This window comes from Athene cunicularia, assembly GCF_003259725.1.
Source record: "Athene cunicularia isolate RWA chromosome 11 unlocalized genomic scaffold, athCun1 chr11_part1, whole genome shotgun sequence".
Lineage (NCBI taxonomy): Eukaryota > Metazoa > Chordata > Aves > Strigiformes > Strigidae > Athene > Athene cunicularia.
In genome coordinates this window covers 16,836,224-16,857,118 of record NW_020799113.1, presented here as the reverse complement: position 1 = coordinate 16,857,118, position 20,895 = coordinate 16,836,224, and the positions used below count along the sequence as shown (strand labels likewise).

The 20,895-nt window shown below is 36.6% G+C and overlaps 1 protein-coding gene across 1 annotated transcript in view; it reads right to left on the bottom strand.

Annotated features, from left to right (window-relative positions):
- NFATC3 (nuclear factor of activated T cells 3) overlaps window positions 1-20,895 on the bottom strand; it is a 60,138-nt gene continuing 39,243 nt past the window's right edge. The window contains exons 10-11 of the mRNA XM_026856962.1: window positions 12,983-13,084; window positions 1-3,440 (exon numbers count right to left, since the gene is read on the bottom strand). Of these exons, the coding sequence (XP_026712763.1) occupies window positions 3,316-3,440; window positions 12,983-13,084 (227 nt within the window). The 3' untranslated portion in view covers window positions 1-3,315. The remainder of the gene's footprint in view (window positions 3,441-12,982; window positions 13,085-20,895) is intronic.

Sequence of the window (20,895 nt, the reverse complement as noted above, 5' to 3'; positions counted from 1 at the left end):
TGCAAGGTTTTTTTCCCTTTATTTCTGCAAGTAGCACTGCAATCATAACTTACAAAAATGTTTAAAATACAAAATGTACATGAAATTACAATACAAGGCTCTGTAAACATCTAGAACTTAATCTTTATTGTCCCACATTTTTAAATATAAAACTTCAATTTGAACAATTTCTGAACCTCAAGGAATGACATCCATTATGAGTATCAAAAATAGAGTTTCAAAGCTTTGTTTGTATCAGAACAAAACTTCATGTTATTTTCATTCTTTGGTTTAAAAAGGACGGCAGTTCCCCTGATAACATGAAAGTTTTACTACAGAAATTCAGATTGCTAGTTTATGGTAATTTTGTAAATTACACCCCTCCCCCACCAGATTAATATTCAACTCCTTAATTTTGTTTTTGATGTTTATCTTTGACCTTCCTTATAGAAAAGTTACCTCATCATTAAGGCTTTCCTTCAGGATAATCTAAATTATTAAAAAGTTTTGGAAGAGTACTCGGGGAGAAGAAAGGACTTAAGGGCAAGGAAGTGGATGCCAATAAAATATCAACAGTTGCCAAGTTCTGTTGTTTAATGAAATTTGCATAGTCCAATAGAAATTGTGTGCTTTTTATATCACTAAAATTATACAAGATTAACAGTCTTTACCTACATTATCACACAAGCTAAAATAAAATTAAGACCCTTGTATTGAAGCTTTTACAAGGCAAATACAAAACTGCTTTAGTATCCAAAGCTGTATTTTTTTTATTTAATCTTTAAATAGGAAAGCGTCTCTATGTCTACAGGCATCAAGGTATTTAAAGGCATCAGAAAATTTAGTGCATAGCAACTCCGGATTGTTTGGGCTCCTATATTTTAGGTACAGTGTGAATTCCAGCTAATTGGAGAACTTGCAAGGAAAGCCTGTACCAGTAGGATAAAGGAGCATTAATCCCATACAGTATGAAAAGCTTTTAAGTTCGAATTCTCCTACAAACAATGGTTAATGCAAAAGACCCAATACATGAATGAAAACTGGAACATGCCTTGCCACCAGCACAGTCTGAAGACAATTACATAGTTTACAGTGTTGTGTGGTTTTTGGGTGTGTTTTTTTTTTAAGGTGTTAAAACATTAGATGTATTTCTGAGCATGTGAATCCTTTTCTAGGATCTTTAAGGTAAATGAGTAGAGGACAGAGTAAAGCACCATTGCTGAGGGACAATTACAATATCACACTTTTCAGATTACAGCCCTGTCAAATTTTTTTCTGCAAATTTAAACCTTGCACCATTGAACAATACATTCACAAAAGGATGCTTAAGATTCCCAGCACGAACATAGTGGCCTTGCATTAAGGTCTTTGAAATAACTAGGAAACATCAAGGTAGCAGCCTTAGGCTGCAGTCTTTAAAAGGAAGTACAGGATGGAGAGTTATAATTTCACCTGTTTTTTAAAAGTTCATGATTCAGCTATTACAAAGGTGTGATTATAGCTACTTTCATGGTATTGCTTGGGTGCTGACTTAAACTTAGGTGCAAAGTTTTGCCTGGAAAAGGCTCAATAGAAAGTTTTCCCCATGACTGCCTGCCAAAATGCAACATCGGTGGGATCTGTGTTTACTCTTACAGGTTTTATAGTTCAGTAATGGTATCCACTTTAAGACCATTTTACTGTCATTTTAAGAGTCTGTAGTAACGTTCTACAGAAAGAGGCAATGTGCTCCACAGGTGTTAAACCACTAACATGTCCCCAGTTGTCTGAACTAGATTCAATGCAAATACCCTTTCTGCATTTCAAAATTTTGGAGTGTATTCGCTCTTAATTTTCATTAGAGCATCGTGGCTCACTCAAATGAGGACCTAAAACTACCATCTTAAATGTTTTGAGGTTCAGTGTATTTCTGATCTTACTTCACTGTGGTTGTTGTACCCTGTATGTTCCATATCAGAAAGCTCTGTAAACGACACTATCTTCTGGGGGAGGGAAACGTTATGGTTTAAGCAGGCAGTTTCAGATCCTCTCCTAGGGCTCTAATCATAGAGGCCTGAGATTATTAATAGCTATGTGTAAACAGATTGTTTCAAATGTACCAGATTACATGGGTAAGGGGAATGCATCCTTTGAGCACATCTTGTGTATTTCTTTGGTAGCTTATGCTTCACACGTTTATAGTTAAACATGGGCAAAGTATCCTACCTAACCACTAGTTCACAGTAAATGACTTTTTAGCAAACTGACATTTATAAGCAGTTTAAAGTTAAGGAACTGTAACTGTCATCTCCTTAGGACTTCCAAGTGGCCTGGTCAGGCATGCAGCATGTAAAAGATACAGATGTGATCAAATGAGTTATTGCATGGAAAACTTGAATGCCACTGAATTGATGATTTCAAAACCATATTCTGCAGGGGTAACAGGAACACTTAGATCCTCAGCAAACATTAAAACTTCTCCTGTATCTAACATGGCTTTGATGTTGCTGTTCATTAATCTAAAATCCTACTGCTCAAATTTGATTACAAATGTAACTTTCTAAGAAAAAGCTATTTCAAGAAGGAGCCTGTGCTAATAAAGAACAGGAAGATTATCCACAAAGTTATAAAAGTTAAATTTTGGAATGTCATTTCTATCCCAACACTTTCATGATGGAATGGTCTTTTTGCAGCCTATCAAGTAACATTTTCAGTTTATAAACAAGTGCAGATCTACATTTGGCTTTGCTTCCTATGAATCTAAGAAAGAAAACACTACAGTATTTGCATACACAATGGCTTCCGTGGCATTGGCTTCAGATGACAGGTATGATTTGCCACTGGAAGATCATATTAAAAAAAATTAAACAATAGAAGCTTTAAAGGCTTTCCAAAATGACCAAAAGGTGTTACAAATCATCAGTTACAAACTATACTACCTCTAAGGGAAAGCAGCACACTGAAGATGTGTATTAAAATCTTTTTCCACATTCAGTACTGTGAATATTATAAGAGCAAACTAACATCTCCACACATCTGAAGCACTTAAAATAAAAAAGTATGCTATTTAAATGCAAAAAGCAAAGCTTGTTTGTAACTTTGAAACAGTTAAAATATCTGGTGTAGATTCTGTGTGTCTGTTTTAAGTCTCTTTACAGCATCTGAGGAACTATAATTAAAACGCTCTGTCTCTACATCAAAAATGTAACCCACTAAAAAGGGCTTTGCAAGGATCCACTGTTCCAGTTCATAAAGGCCACAGAGTTGGAAGCACAGTAAGTCTAAAGAGGAAGAGGACGAAGAAATATTCAGAAAAACGGTTAAGTTTTCATGGATGTTTAGTTGTAAGTTTATCCGTTACTGGATTCCATCAGATATTCTTGTCTCCAGAGATCCAGGACATGTACGTGCAGACTGGCTGGCCACTGCTGTTCCATGTGACACTGAGATCTGTGACATATCTCTTCCTATGATCTCATTCACTACAATAAAAAAAAATTTAAAAGTGACTGTTATTATGCTTTTGGAAAGGCAGAACGCATCAGTGTAGCCCTTTTAAAAAGAAATATTTCAGTCCTAAGCCTTGATGCAGTTTAAGTAATAGAGGATGAAGGAAGAACCTAACTTCAGTAACAGGTGAGCAAGGGGGGAAAAAATAAAGTGTCTTAGTTTTTCTTAGTGTTACACTTTGTACTTACTACAATCCATGTTGAAGAGTCCCTAGAACACTTGAAGAAAAGAAAATAAGCACATACATATTCATGGCAAGCAGGAAAGGCACAGCACAGGTCAGTTCAGTACAGATCTCCCCACAGAACTCTTTCTGTTCAAGAGTGTCACAGGCACAACAAATAACTCTAATAACTCTTGGCGCTTTCAAGCTACTTACAGAACTTCCTCAGAACTAGGATTTGGGTTAATAGAATATTCTTTTAATACTATATACCTATTTAATCGGCCAGTTTTCTGAGTATTTGCATTACTGAAACTTCAGTTACAAAATCTTCCTTAGTTATCAGTCAGCTTTTCTATAGGGAAGAATTAAGGTTGTCTAATATGCATGTCATGTTGGTTTGTGTGTCTGTGTGAGTGTCAAATTCAGCAACAATTAGTCAACTGTTGCTATTTTCAAGTGATGGACACCCCTGTGAGTATGACAAAGTAGCACTTAAGTTATCAACAAAGACAATTTTAACATGTTACTCTAAAGCCTGGATAACTGATTGCCGGACACTTGAGTTTGGAAGATTATAAAAGTAATTATTTTAATGGATAAGAGTAAATGCAGTGATATAAATGTCCATTTTACAAGATGGGCAATGGTAAGTTTAAGAAAATTGAGTGATAGTCTAAGTGGAGATGAAAAAAATCACATTAAACAGTAACAACACATTTATGATAAATATTAGATGATATAATATCAAAAATATAAACTACTATTTAATGGTGTGAAGAGGCAGCCAATCATATTGTTTTCCATGACAGAATATCAGTAGATGTACAGCATTGCTTCTTCAACAAGACTTTGAATATGGTCAATTATAGTAATAAAAGAAAAGCCTCTGACAGGAGTTTGTTTGGACCTCTATAAACAGATATTTAATGGGATCCTTTTGTCAAGTAAGGACCATTACTAGTAAAAACAAGAACTTCTTGTTTTGCTGGCAAGCTGCTTCTATTGAAAATCTTAACAGATTTGGAACCTAGGCTTTTGCTCTTTTATTCTCCACTGGGTAACTTCACACAACAAAACTGATATACTTCACCACCTCCTTAATGCTTCCTTAATTCTCCCTAGCAGGATTTAGCTTCCTACTAACCATTCCTGTCTGGTAGAAGCATAACAAAACCAACCTACAGGTAGTGTAAATTACTCTTTCTGTTTATAGAGTGTTCAACAGTCTGAGCACTGTCTTTTGCTGCAGCAATAGCATGAATGGGTCTGAAAGAAAATGTTGTAATAGTGTGAATGCTCTGAAGTATGTATAATGTATATACAATCCAAGTCTGAAAACAAGTGTTGTCTATATTCTTTTAGTTTACTTAGGAAAGCTTTAAAATCCCTGTATGTTTTATACCCGTATGTAACCATGGATGAGGTGCCTCTTATCTGAAAGTCAATCAATGGCAATGGTATTCTCTTGCATGAATACAAGGACAGCTTGTTAAAAATACACATTATTGCAGCCCAAAGGTTAAAACAGTTCAGATGAGCTACATAATAACCAGATCCCTCCAGCGTTACAAGAACTTGCAATTTATTTGGCTTCAAAAAAATATTTTTAATTCAAGGAACTTAACTGGCACTATGACACTGAAAATTGTGACTGCAGGTAGGATACTTTTCCAAGTATTTTTATTATGCCAACACAATGCCTAAGTAAACAGATGTTAAAATTCAAGACTTTTTTTTTTTTTTTAACCAAAATGTTCACTTCTCAGAACTATGCTCCATCAGCTTGCTCTAACTACAGGACCCCTAACAGCTATTATCTGCTGTGTGCTATGGAACAGTTGCTTTGTGCAAATAAAATACTGCAGCTGTTCAGTACTACTAAAACTGATGAGCGATACCATAAAAAGCAACAGCTAAATACCCTTTATATTTTGAAATTATTAGATGGTTACTTCCTTTAAGTTTTGATAGACGATGTCTAACAGTACCGCCAACATCAGAACAAACTGGTCTATATTGTTGCAATGTTTTGTAGTTCCCACAGGCAGAGGTGTTTAACTGAACAGCATGTAGCAGTAAATTTTCCAAAATCACATTACACTGTGAATACAATAGCTGGTCATGCGGTGTTTTATTTGCCAAAGTTCTGCATAATTCATTATGTAGAGTATTAAATTTAAGTTGCAGGTGATTTTATGTTGGTTTGGGTTTTTTTAACTAATCAACTTGTTTACAAGAAGCTGTTGTGTAGCTCAGTGCTATGACTGTCATAACCTTTCATTTTGCTGCTGGAGAATGTTTTTGGCAACATTTTTAGCATGTGGCCAATACAGATTTATCTGGTTTATATGGATTTACATTAGAAACATCTACCATTTTTAAGTGAAATTCAGTACCTTGTCTTCTTCCCAACAGAAATTTTACTTGATACAGTAATTTTGTTAGGATTGCTAATTTTTAAACCCAATCAAGTGTGCTTTCTTTTTTTTTCTTTTTTAAAAGTAGTATCTAAATCAGTGTTTTGTCAGAGCACTGGGCAGGCCTAAATAAAAGGCCAGAATACTTTTTCTGCTGCGTCTGGCAAAGGTGTGTTTTCACTCTTCCACTGACCATAGCCTCTTGACTAACACATCTTCCTATTTTATACCTTCCAAGTGTGCCCATTTCAGCTGTCTGGAAGTCTGTAGGCAACAAGTGGATGGGGAAAGCCTGCTGACTCCAGAAGACTATACATTGGTTTAGATTATGTACAGATGACGGTAAAAATGCTTCAAAGCAAGCAGAGCCTGCAGAAGGCAGCAGCTGAGATGAAAGCGTGCTAACCTCTTGCAGGGCAGTAGCCTGGCTGCCAGGTTTGAGGCAGCTAGGCGGGGCAGTGTTGGGGTGACATGGTCAGGCCCAGCAGGGCCCTGGGCTGCTGCCAGACAGGTTGTACCCAAGAGGCAGTGGAAGGGACAGTGGGGAGTACCCAGCCAGCACACAGGCTAGCAGGTGGAGGAGTGGGCCTTTAAACCAGGAAAGCAGCTTTTCAAGAGAAGGCTGGTCTTTTAAAGCCTGAAAAAAGCATTGTTAAGAAGCCACACTGAATATTTATCAAAGGTAGACAGCCTGGAAGGCCTTTGTGGAACAGCTGACTGAAGAGATGTACAACTTGGCAGCAAATAATGAGATGCCTGCATATGAAGGACATCCTTTGTTTACCAGCACATAATTAACATCTTTCTGACAGGCGAGTGGTATAAATTAGTTTAAAATGTAAATCATGTAGTCAGTAAGAAGAGTTAAAATCCTGCATATAAATGTACAAGACTGAAGGTGAAATCGTACAGCATTTTCCTTTTAATCTTAACTTGTGATAAAGAAAATTGTATTAGTTTAAAGACTAAAACAGAAATCCAAAGGTTAGTCTTTGAATGCAGGACACATTACTTTCTTCCACACAGGATCAATCACAGAACATTTAGTGGTCTGTGATTAAAACTTCATTCATGAGCATAAACACAGGTTTTCTGTAATGTTGTCTAGCAAAATCCAAGTTCTTAGGTGTCAAATTGGGAGAGGAAGTCCATTTCAACAGTCCTGAGAAAGGACAGAGCTCAGGCTCTACTGATGATGCTTTACAGACAAAAGAAAACTCCCTTTTCTATACTTCCAGAAGAACACTTTATTCCACCTTTCCTGTTTTTGACTGTGGGATACATGAGCTACACTGTCCTAGAAACATAGCCAGAAAGATTTCATATACCCTTTTGCTTAACCTTAAAAGAATTCAGTTATCAGGTAGATACTGGGAAACCAAGATGCATGGCTTTTTTAATACACACACTTATTTTTAAAAAACATTTTTTTTTTCAGCACAAGTTTCTAGGGGAAGGCTACAGAGCTTGTTTGGAATTCAGTAACAGAAATCTCAAGTATGTTGAGGCTCTCCATGGTCTGTCTGCCAGGTTCATTTGTGTTGTGCAGTTTACACTTCTGTTGCCTCTCTGAAGAGACCCCATCTTATGAGATTTAAGATAGAAGTGAACAGTTAGATGAGTAGGACTTGTAACTGTCAATCTCCTACTTTCTTCCCACCCCTAAGTCGGTATGTTTGGTGCTGGGGGTTCTGATCACTGATCCCATACCCTGGGCCTCTACTGTCAAGAGAAGGAACCAGAAATATGTTATGTACTAAATAATTACAAAGGTCTAGCTAGTATTATTTATTACCTACTGATCACCTGAAATTGTTTGGGATGATCAGTGTCAAGTGAGTGGGTAACAACAAAAGTGTTATCACATGTTTTATGTGCTAGCAATGTAGGTTGCTAATGTGGAAATAATGACTGGATGAGATCAGAAGGGAGGGGTGGCACACACCACACTATAGAAATGTGGCAGATTCCTCTACTACAGAAGTGATAACTTTTTGAAATCTTGTTTGTCAGATATGGCATGGATGAAAAGGCAATACAGCTTCCCCCCCCAATCAGGCTGTGAAATGGGAATTATTTTAACAACTTTCCTATGTCTATTTAATTGACATCTTTGGCAGTTATCCCAGATTTCAGAATTTCAGCTGTTACTTTAGTTGCAATAGCTTCACCTTTTTCTTCCCTAGTATTTATACATAGTGTAAGCTGGCTGGTAAATTTATACTAATAGTTTAGAATAGAATGTGCAGAACAGAACACTGGTGAGAAAATCTTCTACAGACAGATTAGATTTGGACCTGTCAATACTGGTAATAGTGTAGTATTGTATTCCAAAGTGGGTTTTTTTGGTTTTGTTCTTCCCCCTCTGTGCTGCATCGAAAAAGCATGAACACATTGCCCTGAAAAAGCACTGGAAGTCAGCTGGAGGCTGCTGAAGATTTCAAGCATACTAACATCAGTACCAGAGGCACAGAGTAGAAGATAGTCAGACTAGCTCCGACTTTTGGATCTGCTGTCAAGCTTGTACAACAACAAGAGCAACCACATATTCTGTTTTAGTGGGTCGTTCTCACTGTTTTGATTTCACATAGTGTTCTGTTTGCTTTTTGAAGTCCCTACTGACTGCACACATGAAAGATACCCGAGCCACCGAGGCTGACAAAACCGGGCCACAGCTCCATGGATGCCTCTTCCCCCCACTCCCTGCCCTTATCTTTCAGGCTGAGGCTTTGCTGCTTGGTCACTGAAGACTTGCACTGGGACAGCTGATGAAGTTACCGCTCCAGCTGTTTGCTGCATCGACAGTCAGACTGTGCATGAAGAGGTCTTAAAACTGTTGCAATTTGCAAGCCAGAGTTTATCTTAAAACTAAAATTAGGTTGAACAGCTCAGCCATTTGTGCAGCAGATGACATGTAGACCTAGGGGAAGTAACCTCATCATCAGCTGTTCCAACAGGGATGGGTCCTGTCAGCAGCACTGACCAACCCCTAAAGAGAAATTCTCACCTACAAAAAGTTACCCATGTTAGCTGGTTTGAACAGAACAAAGCTCTTGTGTTATGAGGCGTGACAATATCATGAAAGCTGGTGCTTTTAATAGTAAGTTGCTGAGTGTTTTGGATAAAGTAAAATAAAAATTTGGAGTAACAAGTTCTTAAAAGAGGAACTGGTGCTTTGGTATGTTTGTAAGATCTATGTTTCTCACTGGTTTGTTTAATCAAATCTACAATGTCACCTTAAATTAACCTGTCAGACCAATTCATAATTTGTCAGCCAGCTTGTGCACCTGTACCATCTTACTCAGTATTTTATATTAGAATAAAACCACATTTAGTTATAGCATTATCTCCAGGATAGGCATTTAAAATTCTAACATCAGAATTAAAGGCATTATCTTTTTAAATCAAATGATAAACAAATACTAGCATACTTCAAAATTGCTCTGTGCTTAATTCCCCCTATCTCTGTGAATGCCAAGAGTCAAATATTTTGTACTAGACCACAAAGTAAGCATAAGCAGTTCCTGAACCTAAAGGCCTTTCTGGGAATAGTGCAAGTGACTTTTTTTTCCCTTGCAGGAAGCTGGTAATCTATAATCAGCATCTATACTTTCTACAGGGCAAGTGAATCTCTCTAATAGGCAGTTACCAAGCATTTTAGGTTTCTGTAGGTTGAAAATACTGCCTGAAAACTTCTATGGAGAACTAAAAGCCAACCAGTTCAGATTACATAGGTATGTAATGGGAAACAGCAGACCTAGGGAAAACACCAACATGCTTCCCCAGGATGTTCCATCAGCCTCCAAAATGTCTTTGTCCTAGGAAATTCCCAAGCCAGAGGCAGTATCTTTTGTGCTGAATGGTCTCATGTGGTTTTTTCTCCCTGGGGTCTGTAAGGTCTGTGCAGAATTGTCATCTGCAACAGTCTGAAACGGTAAGTTCCAAAGCTTAACTATGTATAGCTCTTACAATGCTTTTTATGTGTGTTGAACTTGCTGCATGATTACTTGGTGGACACTTACTATCATCTCTCCCAAGAAGTATTGTCCATTACCTCTTCCATGCCACCCATTAATTTTATTACACTTAGCATAGTCTCCTAATTTGTTTTTCTGCCTGGAGAGTCCTAGCTGATTCAATGTAAGTTCTGTTCCAACTTGCTGGTCATACTAGTTGTCCTTAACCAAAACACCCCACAGAAAAACACTTATGCATCTGATGCTTTTGTGACATCAGGGACAAGGTGTGGGCACGTAACAGAACTATATGGTAGCATTTCTTCATTCTCTGCTGGTTTCCTAAATACTCATAGGATTTATCCACCCTTTAAGACTACTTTTAACACTACGGAGCAAGTTTTCATGGAATTATCCATTTTAAATTCAAGATTACTTTAAATGAGGATAGTTCAATTGCAATTAGAGAAGGGTTCTTTTTCCTTCCAATACCCTAATTTCCACTCATTTTCTTTAATCACAAGGTCTTCCTATAGAGGTTTATAAACAGTTTTTGGTTTTCACTACTCTGAATAGCTGAGCAGCATCAGTGTCACATTTATTAACTTCCAGTGCCCTGGCTCCAAATCAGATTTAAGCAGATTTACACCACATAGTTCAGCTGATGCTTACTCTTTTAGAGCTGTTGTCCGGCATGTCACCTAGTTGAGGTGATTGCCACTGTCTGCTTATGTTTGTTCTGAAACCTTTTTACTTGAGACAGGTCCTGCAACATCTCCCTTTTTCAAAGAACTTTGGCATGAAAAGCTCTAGTTCCTTAGCTATGAGCATTAATTTCTAAGTTCATTTATCTAATTTTAACTGAATTCCTGATTTGTCATCTGTTGGCCAGGTTTCACATTTAACCTAATAATTTTCAGGGTTTTCTCATTTTCTGCATTTGGAAGCAGCCTGTGGTCTCTCTTACTGCAGTGTAGTTGTATACTTAATCTGAAGCTTCATAAATAGTTTGCAGACCGCTTGCAACTATTTTATCCTTGACCACCTATTTTTTCTTAAGTTTTACTGTTTTCCTACAGTTCCCCTTTTGAAAGTTTGTCATAGCCTGTAGTGCTGAAACTGCTACATACGAAGATAGATTTTTTTTTTTTTACTTTTTTTTATTTTTTTAAGCAGTTCCTGTACGCTCTTTTGGACCAAATAAAGAGATGTTTGCCCTTGTGGGTTCTTCTCATGACTGAGTGCTCCATGAAGCAGTCATCACACGTACCCATTCTATAAAGGATGACTCAAGTATTCCATTAGTGTATTTCCTGCCTTTACATATTGTCTGATCTCCTGCAGCACACTAGAGTTATGGTCGCGCTCCTCTTCAGCGGTATAATTTAGAAGCTATGCTCTTCCTATTTCAAGCCTGAAGGATCTGTAAGCATTCTGTACTACTAGTACAGTTACCTTGTCTGAGTTGACATAAGCATTCTTCAAGGTACAGAACCATTCTACTAACTTCCCTATGTAAACATTTCTCTCACATTGATACCACACTGACTATATTTCTTACACCCAAGACCTAAAATACCCATTACTTACAATTGAGAAACATGGCATTTTTAAAAATTTTATTTCTCAGATGCTAGCATTTGTGTGTGAGTATTTCTCTCTGGGTCTGGTTTTCTGTTTGTGTGCCCTTTTAAAAGGGATCTGCTGGCGTGTGTTTCGTAATTCTAAGTCTGGGGTTTGCCAATCTGTGTGTCACTCTTTAGTTGATGATACTGATATCTGGAGGTTATGTTATTATTGAGTTTTCATTTTTCAAGAACTTTGATCTTCAACAATTATTCTGTACCTACAAGATTCTGAGTTGCACAGGATATAGTCTGGAACACAGAAATAATCTAAGCCATAACTTGTATTTTACTAATCAATTTGCTGTTTCAAGATATAGAAATGTCAATTTAGTGTACAGAGTTCTTTTCTTAGTTTTACCATTATGAATAGTAGCTACTTACATAGCAAAAATTTACTAGTAAAGTAAAGAAAGCATCAGAACTAAGTCAATTTTTTGAAAGATGGTAAAAGACAAACATCGTGATATATTTTAGTTTCATGGGCAAATTTAAGATCAGTCTACACACTAATTGTGTGAGTTTTATTAAGGCTATACACAGAGCTTGGTTACTTCACTGTTAACAATCCCAAATCTACTGTATGCTTACAGGTATCCCCTTTAAAAATCTATGGGGAAAGTAAAATGTGTTCTATGTGTTAAAATATATGTGTGTGTGTATATATATTGACAAAAAATAGACAGTACAGTTCTTGGGCATTTTAGGCATGTTTGTAATCAAGTGAAAAACACTTAAGAATGAGTATAAACACAATCAATATACCACGAGTCAATTTCTAATATAGTTACTATTTTAAAAAGTCATAGTATGTAATTATTGTATGTGAAATAGAAGCTGAAAGCATCTTAAAATAAATCCAGATGATCCTTCCCAATTACAATGCACATTCAACTAGAAATCTATTTATGAATCTGTATTCCTAATCCTTAGCTTAATAGTGTACACCACTGGATTCTATCTATTTAAATTGACAATACTTCATCTTTTTAAAAAAGGAAGAACATTCTCAATTTCTCATAGTTAACTGATCTGGCCACTCTACAACCTTGCTCATAATTGGCTTAAGATTTTCATATCCTCTTCTGTTGTTCTACTGATCCTACAGCACTCAGGAAGTTCTGTGGCAGCTATACATACTTTAAGTGGAGGTTTTTACCGAATGAGTGTACACCTGGTTCACAACTTCTGAATTTCCAATTATTTCAGAATACACAGGTGTTGAATTATAGCAGTACTTCAATATTACATAGCACTTTTCACCTGTAGATGTTAAGACTATTAAAACACTTTCCCCTTTCCTTTGTGCTCCAATTTCAAACATTGAAGCATTTCAGTAAGTAGACTCACCCTCTAGATTTTCCACATAGGAGTTGGACATGAGTGCTGAATGTTGAGTCCATTTCTCTGTTGAACCTGATGGCTGGTATTCCAGGTCAGAGATAAAACTGTCTGTGTCAGAGAAGAAGACAGACATAACTACTGACTGGACTAAACCAAGAAGTTACAGTTCACTCAACCAGGAAGTGACTTTCAGTTTTCTTTTAATAGCACTAACTTTAAATACCCAGTTTCATTCACAACTACTACATATGTTGACATAAGTAACTATTTATAAATTATCAGAGTGCCTATTAAAAACAATATCACTTATCTTGTATATTTAGTTACTTTTCGGTTAGCAGCCAGAGCCATAAAGGTAATGGTTAATATTTTTGGATGTCTGCCCAGTTGTATCATGAATTTTATACTACATAAATTTAATTTTAGTACTTGTGTTAGTTTAGAACATTCCTCCAATTTTCTCCATCTGCTTTACTTACTGCAGTCAAATTAAACGTGCTTATGCCTGTTGATAGCACCTCCACTGAACAAGGTAGGTGAAAGAGTACTAGTAAGTAAAACTTTTATTTTTCCCCTCCTTTAAACAAAGGAAGCTGTTGCTATAAATGGCTGTTAGCTTCCCCTTTCCTTGTCAGACTACCTGCACGTTTTGCCCAAGGTACTGATATGCGGTCAGGCCACACACAGTTTGAAATGTCAGAACGCTAAGTATTATCCTGGTATAGATGGTTCTATCAGACCAAGGCAGTGTAAGAAACCAAGGAGGAAGTGGAGAACTGTGTTCCACTGAACTGGTTTTCCTGGAGGAAAAATGAACATAGAATAGTGTATTTATTACTTTAACCAACAAGTGCATGTTTATTCAGTTGTGATTAGTGACTGTAGAGAGCTTACAACAATATATGGGGTTGGATGTTTTTTTTCCCCTGCTGGAGACAAAGCTGTGAGTTTAGTAAATTTGGCTTTAATACAATTAACAAAATTACACTGGAAACTGGCTAATTTGTGCCTTCTGGATAGAGCCACACATTTGCTTTGCCAGCATGATACCTAAGCCCTGCTCAGGGATGACTCCTGGGAGAATGAAAGAGCCTATTCTTACCCCCTCCTGAAACTCAAGCAGTTCAAATTACTACTTTGGATGACTTCTTATGTTTAATTGTTTAAAGCATAAAGTTACATGTATTTAAACAGGAAGCAGAAAGCATTATCTTGGTTTCAATGAAAATGTCCACTGCCATTTTGAAGGAAAGGAATAGATGAAGGATAAATTCTTGTCAAATAATAGACTAAGAAAAGAATATTTTTTCCCACCAACTATGGTAGAATCAGCAAGAAAGTGACATATAAATAAAGATCCAATCAATCCAAGGAGATGGGCAGAAAACTACCTTGGGATGAAATAAACTTTTACCAGCAATCCTCTTTAAAGCTCAGGCTTTCAAAGGAGCACACAACAAAGACACTGACAAAAAGCCTCCAGAGAACAGTGGCCTTAATTAGCAACAGTCTCTACACCATAAAGTCTGCATAGCTTATACAGTAAGGAGTATCTGTCACTTTAGCAGAGAATTATGATTATGAGCAATTTTTCTGATTAATTTCATACATAGAGGGATTCTGAGGTTCTTACATGTTCTAACAAAGCTGTTGACAGTATTGAGTTTTTGCTTTTATAAATCCCTGACAAAACATGTCATGCGTAGCACGTGTAACATGTCTCCAGCCAGCACCTTCTGGAATGAAGCATGCACTTGCCTCAGGCACACAATATTTGTTGTTTGTGAAATGTGGTAAATAAAGCAACAGCCTTTTAAAGTGTGCAATATAGCATAAAGATTTTGTTCAGTGCACACTGAAGTTAGATAGAACTCAAGGTGCCAAATAAACAGACATTAAAAATAGCTTTCTACCTTGATTTCATAAACATTTGAGAAAAGTTTCTACTTCCTTAAGCAATACCAAAACATGCTTTGTACCCAAAGAATGCAACACTAAAATTAACACTATTAAATTGAAATAGAAATCAAGAAAATGGACATCCTGTAGATCTATTTAACTGACCAAAAATTCATACTTTTATGATCCACCTCTTTGTCTAGGCTCCTCTCTTAAGTAAAGAAAGGTTAAAACACCCACCCAACTTTAAACTCTCAATTACCTGCACCAGATTTGGACCAAAGCAGTAAGTCACCTTAAAATTAGAGTTCTATTATGGATAGAGGCAGACCAAAAAGCTGCTGGAGTTATGCCATTTGGTTTTCAGGATCTCTTCCTACAATAGTCAAGCAAGTTAATTTTTGTACCACTATGTGATTAATTTTCACCTGTGTATCCTTCACTACTACTGAACTGAAGTAGGTTGTATGGGCAAGGGGACTTAAACTTGAAGATGTACTGATTTTAGAAAAGTAGATCCCAAAAAATATTCTAGAATGCATAATTGTTTGCAGTGTTGCTAAAGTAGCACAGAGTGAGGGTTTTTACTGTGCTTTGCAAAAATAAGTTTGATATAACTATATGGCAGACTGTATCAACTGTTGAGATTTGGTACTATTGCTGCATCCACATATGAATACAAGTGTTTTAGAGGACAGATGAGTGAATTGCTTTATTTACTGAGGTAATGAGCATCAATAAACCTCTAAGAACAATACAGAGTGCAGCACATGCTTCCTCAGAAAGAGGCTTTCTTTTGTCAGCCCCAGATAGAACTCCATTGGCTGCATTTATGTGAAGAATCTCTGTAGCTACAGTACATTGGTTAGTGCAGTATATTTAGCCTGGTTTTGCCACATGACCAGCAAGTACAGTGTCAACTTTCCCTAACCAAAAAATAAAAAAAAAAAAAAAGCTGCCAGGCTGTAATTAACCCTCAGTTGTCTTCTGCTGTGGAGAAGCCAGCTGATTCTGTTGGTCTGTTATCAGAGGGTCACATGGCAGGCCATGTTTGCAATGGCAGACTTATCAAGGACATGGGGGGTTGCCTTGCAGGTTACCATTTCAAGCCATAAGACAGGCTTACTGGCAGTAATTTCAGGTTCTATGCCAACTTTCCTAAGAAGTACCTTTTTAAAAATTAACTGATGAAATAAGGCTGTATTATGTTTATAGCTGTATAGGCAGGATGTGCCTGCAGGGGCACAATAACAGATAATCCCTGTTCACGTCATGGTTATGATATCACACTCTGCATTTATGTATCCCAGTGAAACCAACTAATTTAAGTCATGTTTACCCCATTCTCTCACACAAGGAGGGAGATGACTAACATAGTAAGAATTAAGCATGGACCTCTAAGCTAGAGGACACACACTGCGCAGCGGAAAGTGGTGCAAAAGTGTCTGCACGTCTGTTTGCTAGTGTCACGTGGGTGTGCCCAACTCTGCCCAGTGCTGCTGCTATTCCAAGTGTCTGCACCATGATGTAAACATGCCACTTGCACTCACAGAGTAGGTTTCTCACCTCTTCTAATTCTTAAATGGGAATCTTTATGTGGTGGTGCAATTCATTTAGCGCTACTTTGAATTAGTTACAAGGTGTTCTGTAGCTCTTGGAGGTAAATAGGAAGTTTCATACATTAGCTGGTCATAGATGCCTGAGGATTTCTCTGAAGTTCTTTACTCATCATCAGTCTATAACTGGTCTTCTCATGAGATGCCTTGCTGGCACAGATTTTATGAACACAGTGAATGAACCCTCTAGAAGATATGGTCATACATAGCATCCTTTAACTGCCGACAGCCCCAGATGGGTAACATTCTCTTCACTGTTCCTTACTGTTCCAACTGTTGCCTTTTAATCTACTACTCAGTCAGGATCCTTCTCTATTTCATTCATAACACCCATTTCTAAAAGTAGATCCCCATTCTCTTCCAACACATTTCAGTTTCTGCCTTATCACCTTTCTCAACCTCCACATCTCAATGCAGAAACCCATAAACTTAACAGAAGAATTAGAACTGTAAACTGCTTTTTTATTGCTCCCTCCATACTGCTTGCCAATATATATATTATATATAGAATACTAAGAAAGGAGTTTGAACACAACCTTATTAAACAATTTATACTAGTACAATTTTTAGAATGCCTTTTATCAGCAGGAATATTGGGAGAGTTCCATGTACAATGTAGGCTAGTTTTTGTCACATAAATCCATTTCAGGCATACTGCAAGATGCAACATTTTTTTCTGTGCTTAGGAGACAGTAAAAAAAACCCTGAAATTTGAGATGAATGTCTCAAGTTTCAGTTGCACTGGGTTTTTGAGCCACTCTCCTCCATACTAAACTAGACTCTAGCATTCAGTATTCTTTGTGTTTCTGTAGAGCTTCTGTGCTCTGTTTGACAGGATGCTGCCTTAATTAAGAATGACCTGTTAACGCAGCTTTTAAATTTAAAAAGTACAGTCATTCTCCAATACTTATTAGTTACTACTGTGATTCTCCAGAAGTTAAGCTGCCGCTGCAGAAAAAAAGCTACCTGTAAAAGATATACAAATTTTCTAGCAAAGATCAGAATAATCTCTGATCTTCCCAGCAAGAGAATTTATCAACTAGAGAGTTATCACAGAACTATTAAAATGAATGAATGCAAACGGCTTAGAATTCTACATGGAATGTGTCTGACAAAGCAGACTTACTGCTTTATGTACACAAAACAGTTAGAGGATTTCTAGTTATGATTTATAGTAAATCCACATACTGGATTTTCTAATCTCCAGCTTTATGTAATGGAGATGCAATGAGTAACAAAATGTAAGAGGATTAGTAGAAGGTCATCCTGATTTGCTGAATACAGCCTAACATAATACCTTAAAAATGGTTAGAGTTGTACATGTTAGAAATATCATCACTGTAGAAAGCCATGAAATCCAAGGTAAACTCACTCCTAAACTGCAAACCACAAGAGATTAAGTTTTAGATCAACAGTATAGAATAGATTTAAATCTAAAACTTGACAGTGGGATAGGTAAACCAACACACTAGGAACACTTTTTAAAAACAATGGGGGAAAAAATTAACAAGGCCTCATCATATAATTAGACTGAGTGTGACTGACTAGCTGCTTTTTTTTTTTTTTTTTTTCCAAATGGGGAAGAAATGGGACCTTTATTAGCTGAGCATACAACAGCACACAGGATGGATGATGGATATGGGAAAGGACAGGAATGACGAACTGCCTGTTTCTTGTCATTTCAGCTGCCTTGCCTATTTGCAGCCCCAAATATTGCACCATCTATAGAGGGATACGTTAGCAGCCTGGGGGAAAGGAAAAGCAGAGGGGGCAAATAAAGATCAAGAAGCTGCTTTTATGTAGTTTCAGTCCAAAAGTTTACCAGCTTGTGCAGATAGACTATTACAAAGACCTAAACAGAAAAAAATACTAGTTTTCATAACACCTTTTAAGTGTAGCGTACAGTACAGATTACTTTGAAATTATGTTATGTTACAAATGTTTTTTGTAGTATCATTGAATTTCATATCTACGTGTCTTCATGCATTTTGATCCCTTACTTCATCAAGTGAATTAGAAAGTGTTTCCTGTTGGAAGAAAGGATGGGAAGAGGGGAAGCCAAACTGAAAAGCAAATTCAAGGTAGAGATTAAAAAAGTCTAAAGACATCAGTCAGATCGTGTTCAAAAACAAGAAGCCAAAGAGCCACACAAACTTGGGGAGGTGGTGGGGTATAAAAAAGAGTGTACATTATGCAGACAGCCAGGTAGAGTTTCTGCCTTTAAATTATGTAATCCTTTTTCAGTCAGTCTGAACAAAGTCCAGCTTGCTCTAACTGGTAAAGGGCAAAGGAATACAACAAAATTAAAAAAGATATTGCATTCTGGTCATTGGCAAGCATATTGGACTTTGCAGAAAAGCTATAAACGGTGAATCCACATGTGTTATACCTTCCAGATGCTGGATCAAGACTAATCCAGATGCTCTTGCCTTGAGCACCGATGGATGAAGCAGCTTTGTAATTCTGTACTAAGTAGCAGATTTGGAGGGGTTTTGTGTGTTTTGAAGAAGCCTGAATGTTGGCTGAAGAGGCAGTAAGATTCACTTTGAGGAGTCTTGCTGAAAGGAATTTATATAACTACTATCCAGGCTACCATTTCTATAGGCAGAGTTCTTTGGGGTTTTTTACTGTGTTGTGGGGTTTTGTTGGTTTTTGTTTAAATAATTTTAAATCCTACTCTTCTCAGGCTAAACAGCTTTGTAATTCCAGAACTAATTTTGTCATGAGGTAGCACATCCATACTACACTCAAGTTTTGTTAAAATTTCTTAAAATATTTTATTTTCTTGGCAAAGAAGATATCTATTATGCTAATTTTGAAATAGTGAATGTAACTTAAAAGAAAACATTTATGTAGTGGACATCTTTTTGAGTTTTTTGTTTACTTTTTCTGAGACTACTGACTTAAATATTTAAGGTCAGTAATTCAGACATGATTTATAAAATCTTCAGTTGGCTTTGCCTTCGTGTTTTATTTTGAGAGGTTTATTTGCCTTAATTGGTAACCCTTAAAAACCTATTTTCCAACTAAGTATAGCTTTCAGGTTTGATATATTAGCTGGGAGAACATACTGTATCAACATTAATTTATGTATGCAATTATGCTTGGATTTTTTCCTTAATTGAATGTTAATGTAGAATAACTGGTTTGCTATTTGTGTCTATTAGCTCTATTTGTACAGAAACTAAAATGCAATTATACACAAAAAAAAATTTTGAAGTTATTTTTTTAAACCACAGCAATATGTTAGATACGTTATAAAAAAAGCGTTCCTAGTGAAACATGATTTTTTTATTTAAAGCTGATTAAGCAGAGGAAGTAGTTACTCATGTTGAGAGATTTGAGCAGCTTGTTTCTTGTCACTATGCCCTTCAAGATTTTTGGAACAGCAGGTTTCAAGCTAGACATCTGATTTGTATTTGCAGATTGGAAATGAAGGTGGTCTCTGTGTTTGCAAAGGTGTTGTTGCTGCCAAGTGCTAGTTTAGCATTTAAAACCATGTTCAATTTTCCATATAGGAAGTGTATAGTTTAATTACCAGTTATCAGATCTTCTTTAAACTTCTATAGCAAACATTATTTTAAAAAAGAAATTAATAAGACTGTGGCTATTTGACTCATATGTATATTGATTATACTTCTCTAAACTATCAGCAAGCGGCCATGCTTTAAGTGTGGCTCTTGCAGCTTTTCCTGTGATTCAGTGTCTTTGTCAATAGAGAAACAACTTGGTATTTTCATTGTGTTAATCAATGGAAATAGTTTCTAAAAGCAACTAATATTTGTGATATAGGGGAAAAAAAGGCTTTCTTTTTACTGTGCATTCATTCTAATTTCTGAACAAGTATAAATGAACTGCCAAGATGCTTATAAATGCTAAACACTTCTGCTTATATTGTGAAAAGTTTGACTACAGTATGTAGTTGTGCTTTATTTATTTCTAAGTCTGTTTTGTGGGAGTGGAGGGAAGATGATGAGAAAAATGTAGGTTCTAACATGACACTTCTTGAAATATTAGATTTCTTTCTCACTCCCCTAGTACCAAAGTAGAAAATGCTGGGGTTTTTGTTGCATTGTTTGATAAAGCCTTGCTCTTCTCCCCGCAGCAAGTCCTTGATCAAAGCACTCTCATCCTTCCTTTCTAAAAAAAGTTGGGTTGACTGATAAACAGTGTTTCTAAAGAGAGCTTTGTTTAATTAGGGTGGCCATTTAACTGAAAGCCCAACTATATTATCAGTTTCTCTCATTTTCTTCCTAGTATGCTGTGACTTAAAAGGCATTTCTTACTAAATTGTCTTACTACTGACTGGAGGTAACAATAGCAAAGATCCATTTATGCAGGAAACTGGGACTGACATGGATATTTAACAGATGGCCTGCACTTCAGTGTTTACACTGCTGCTGA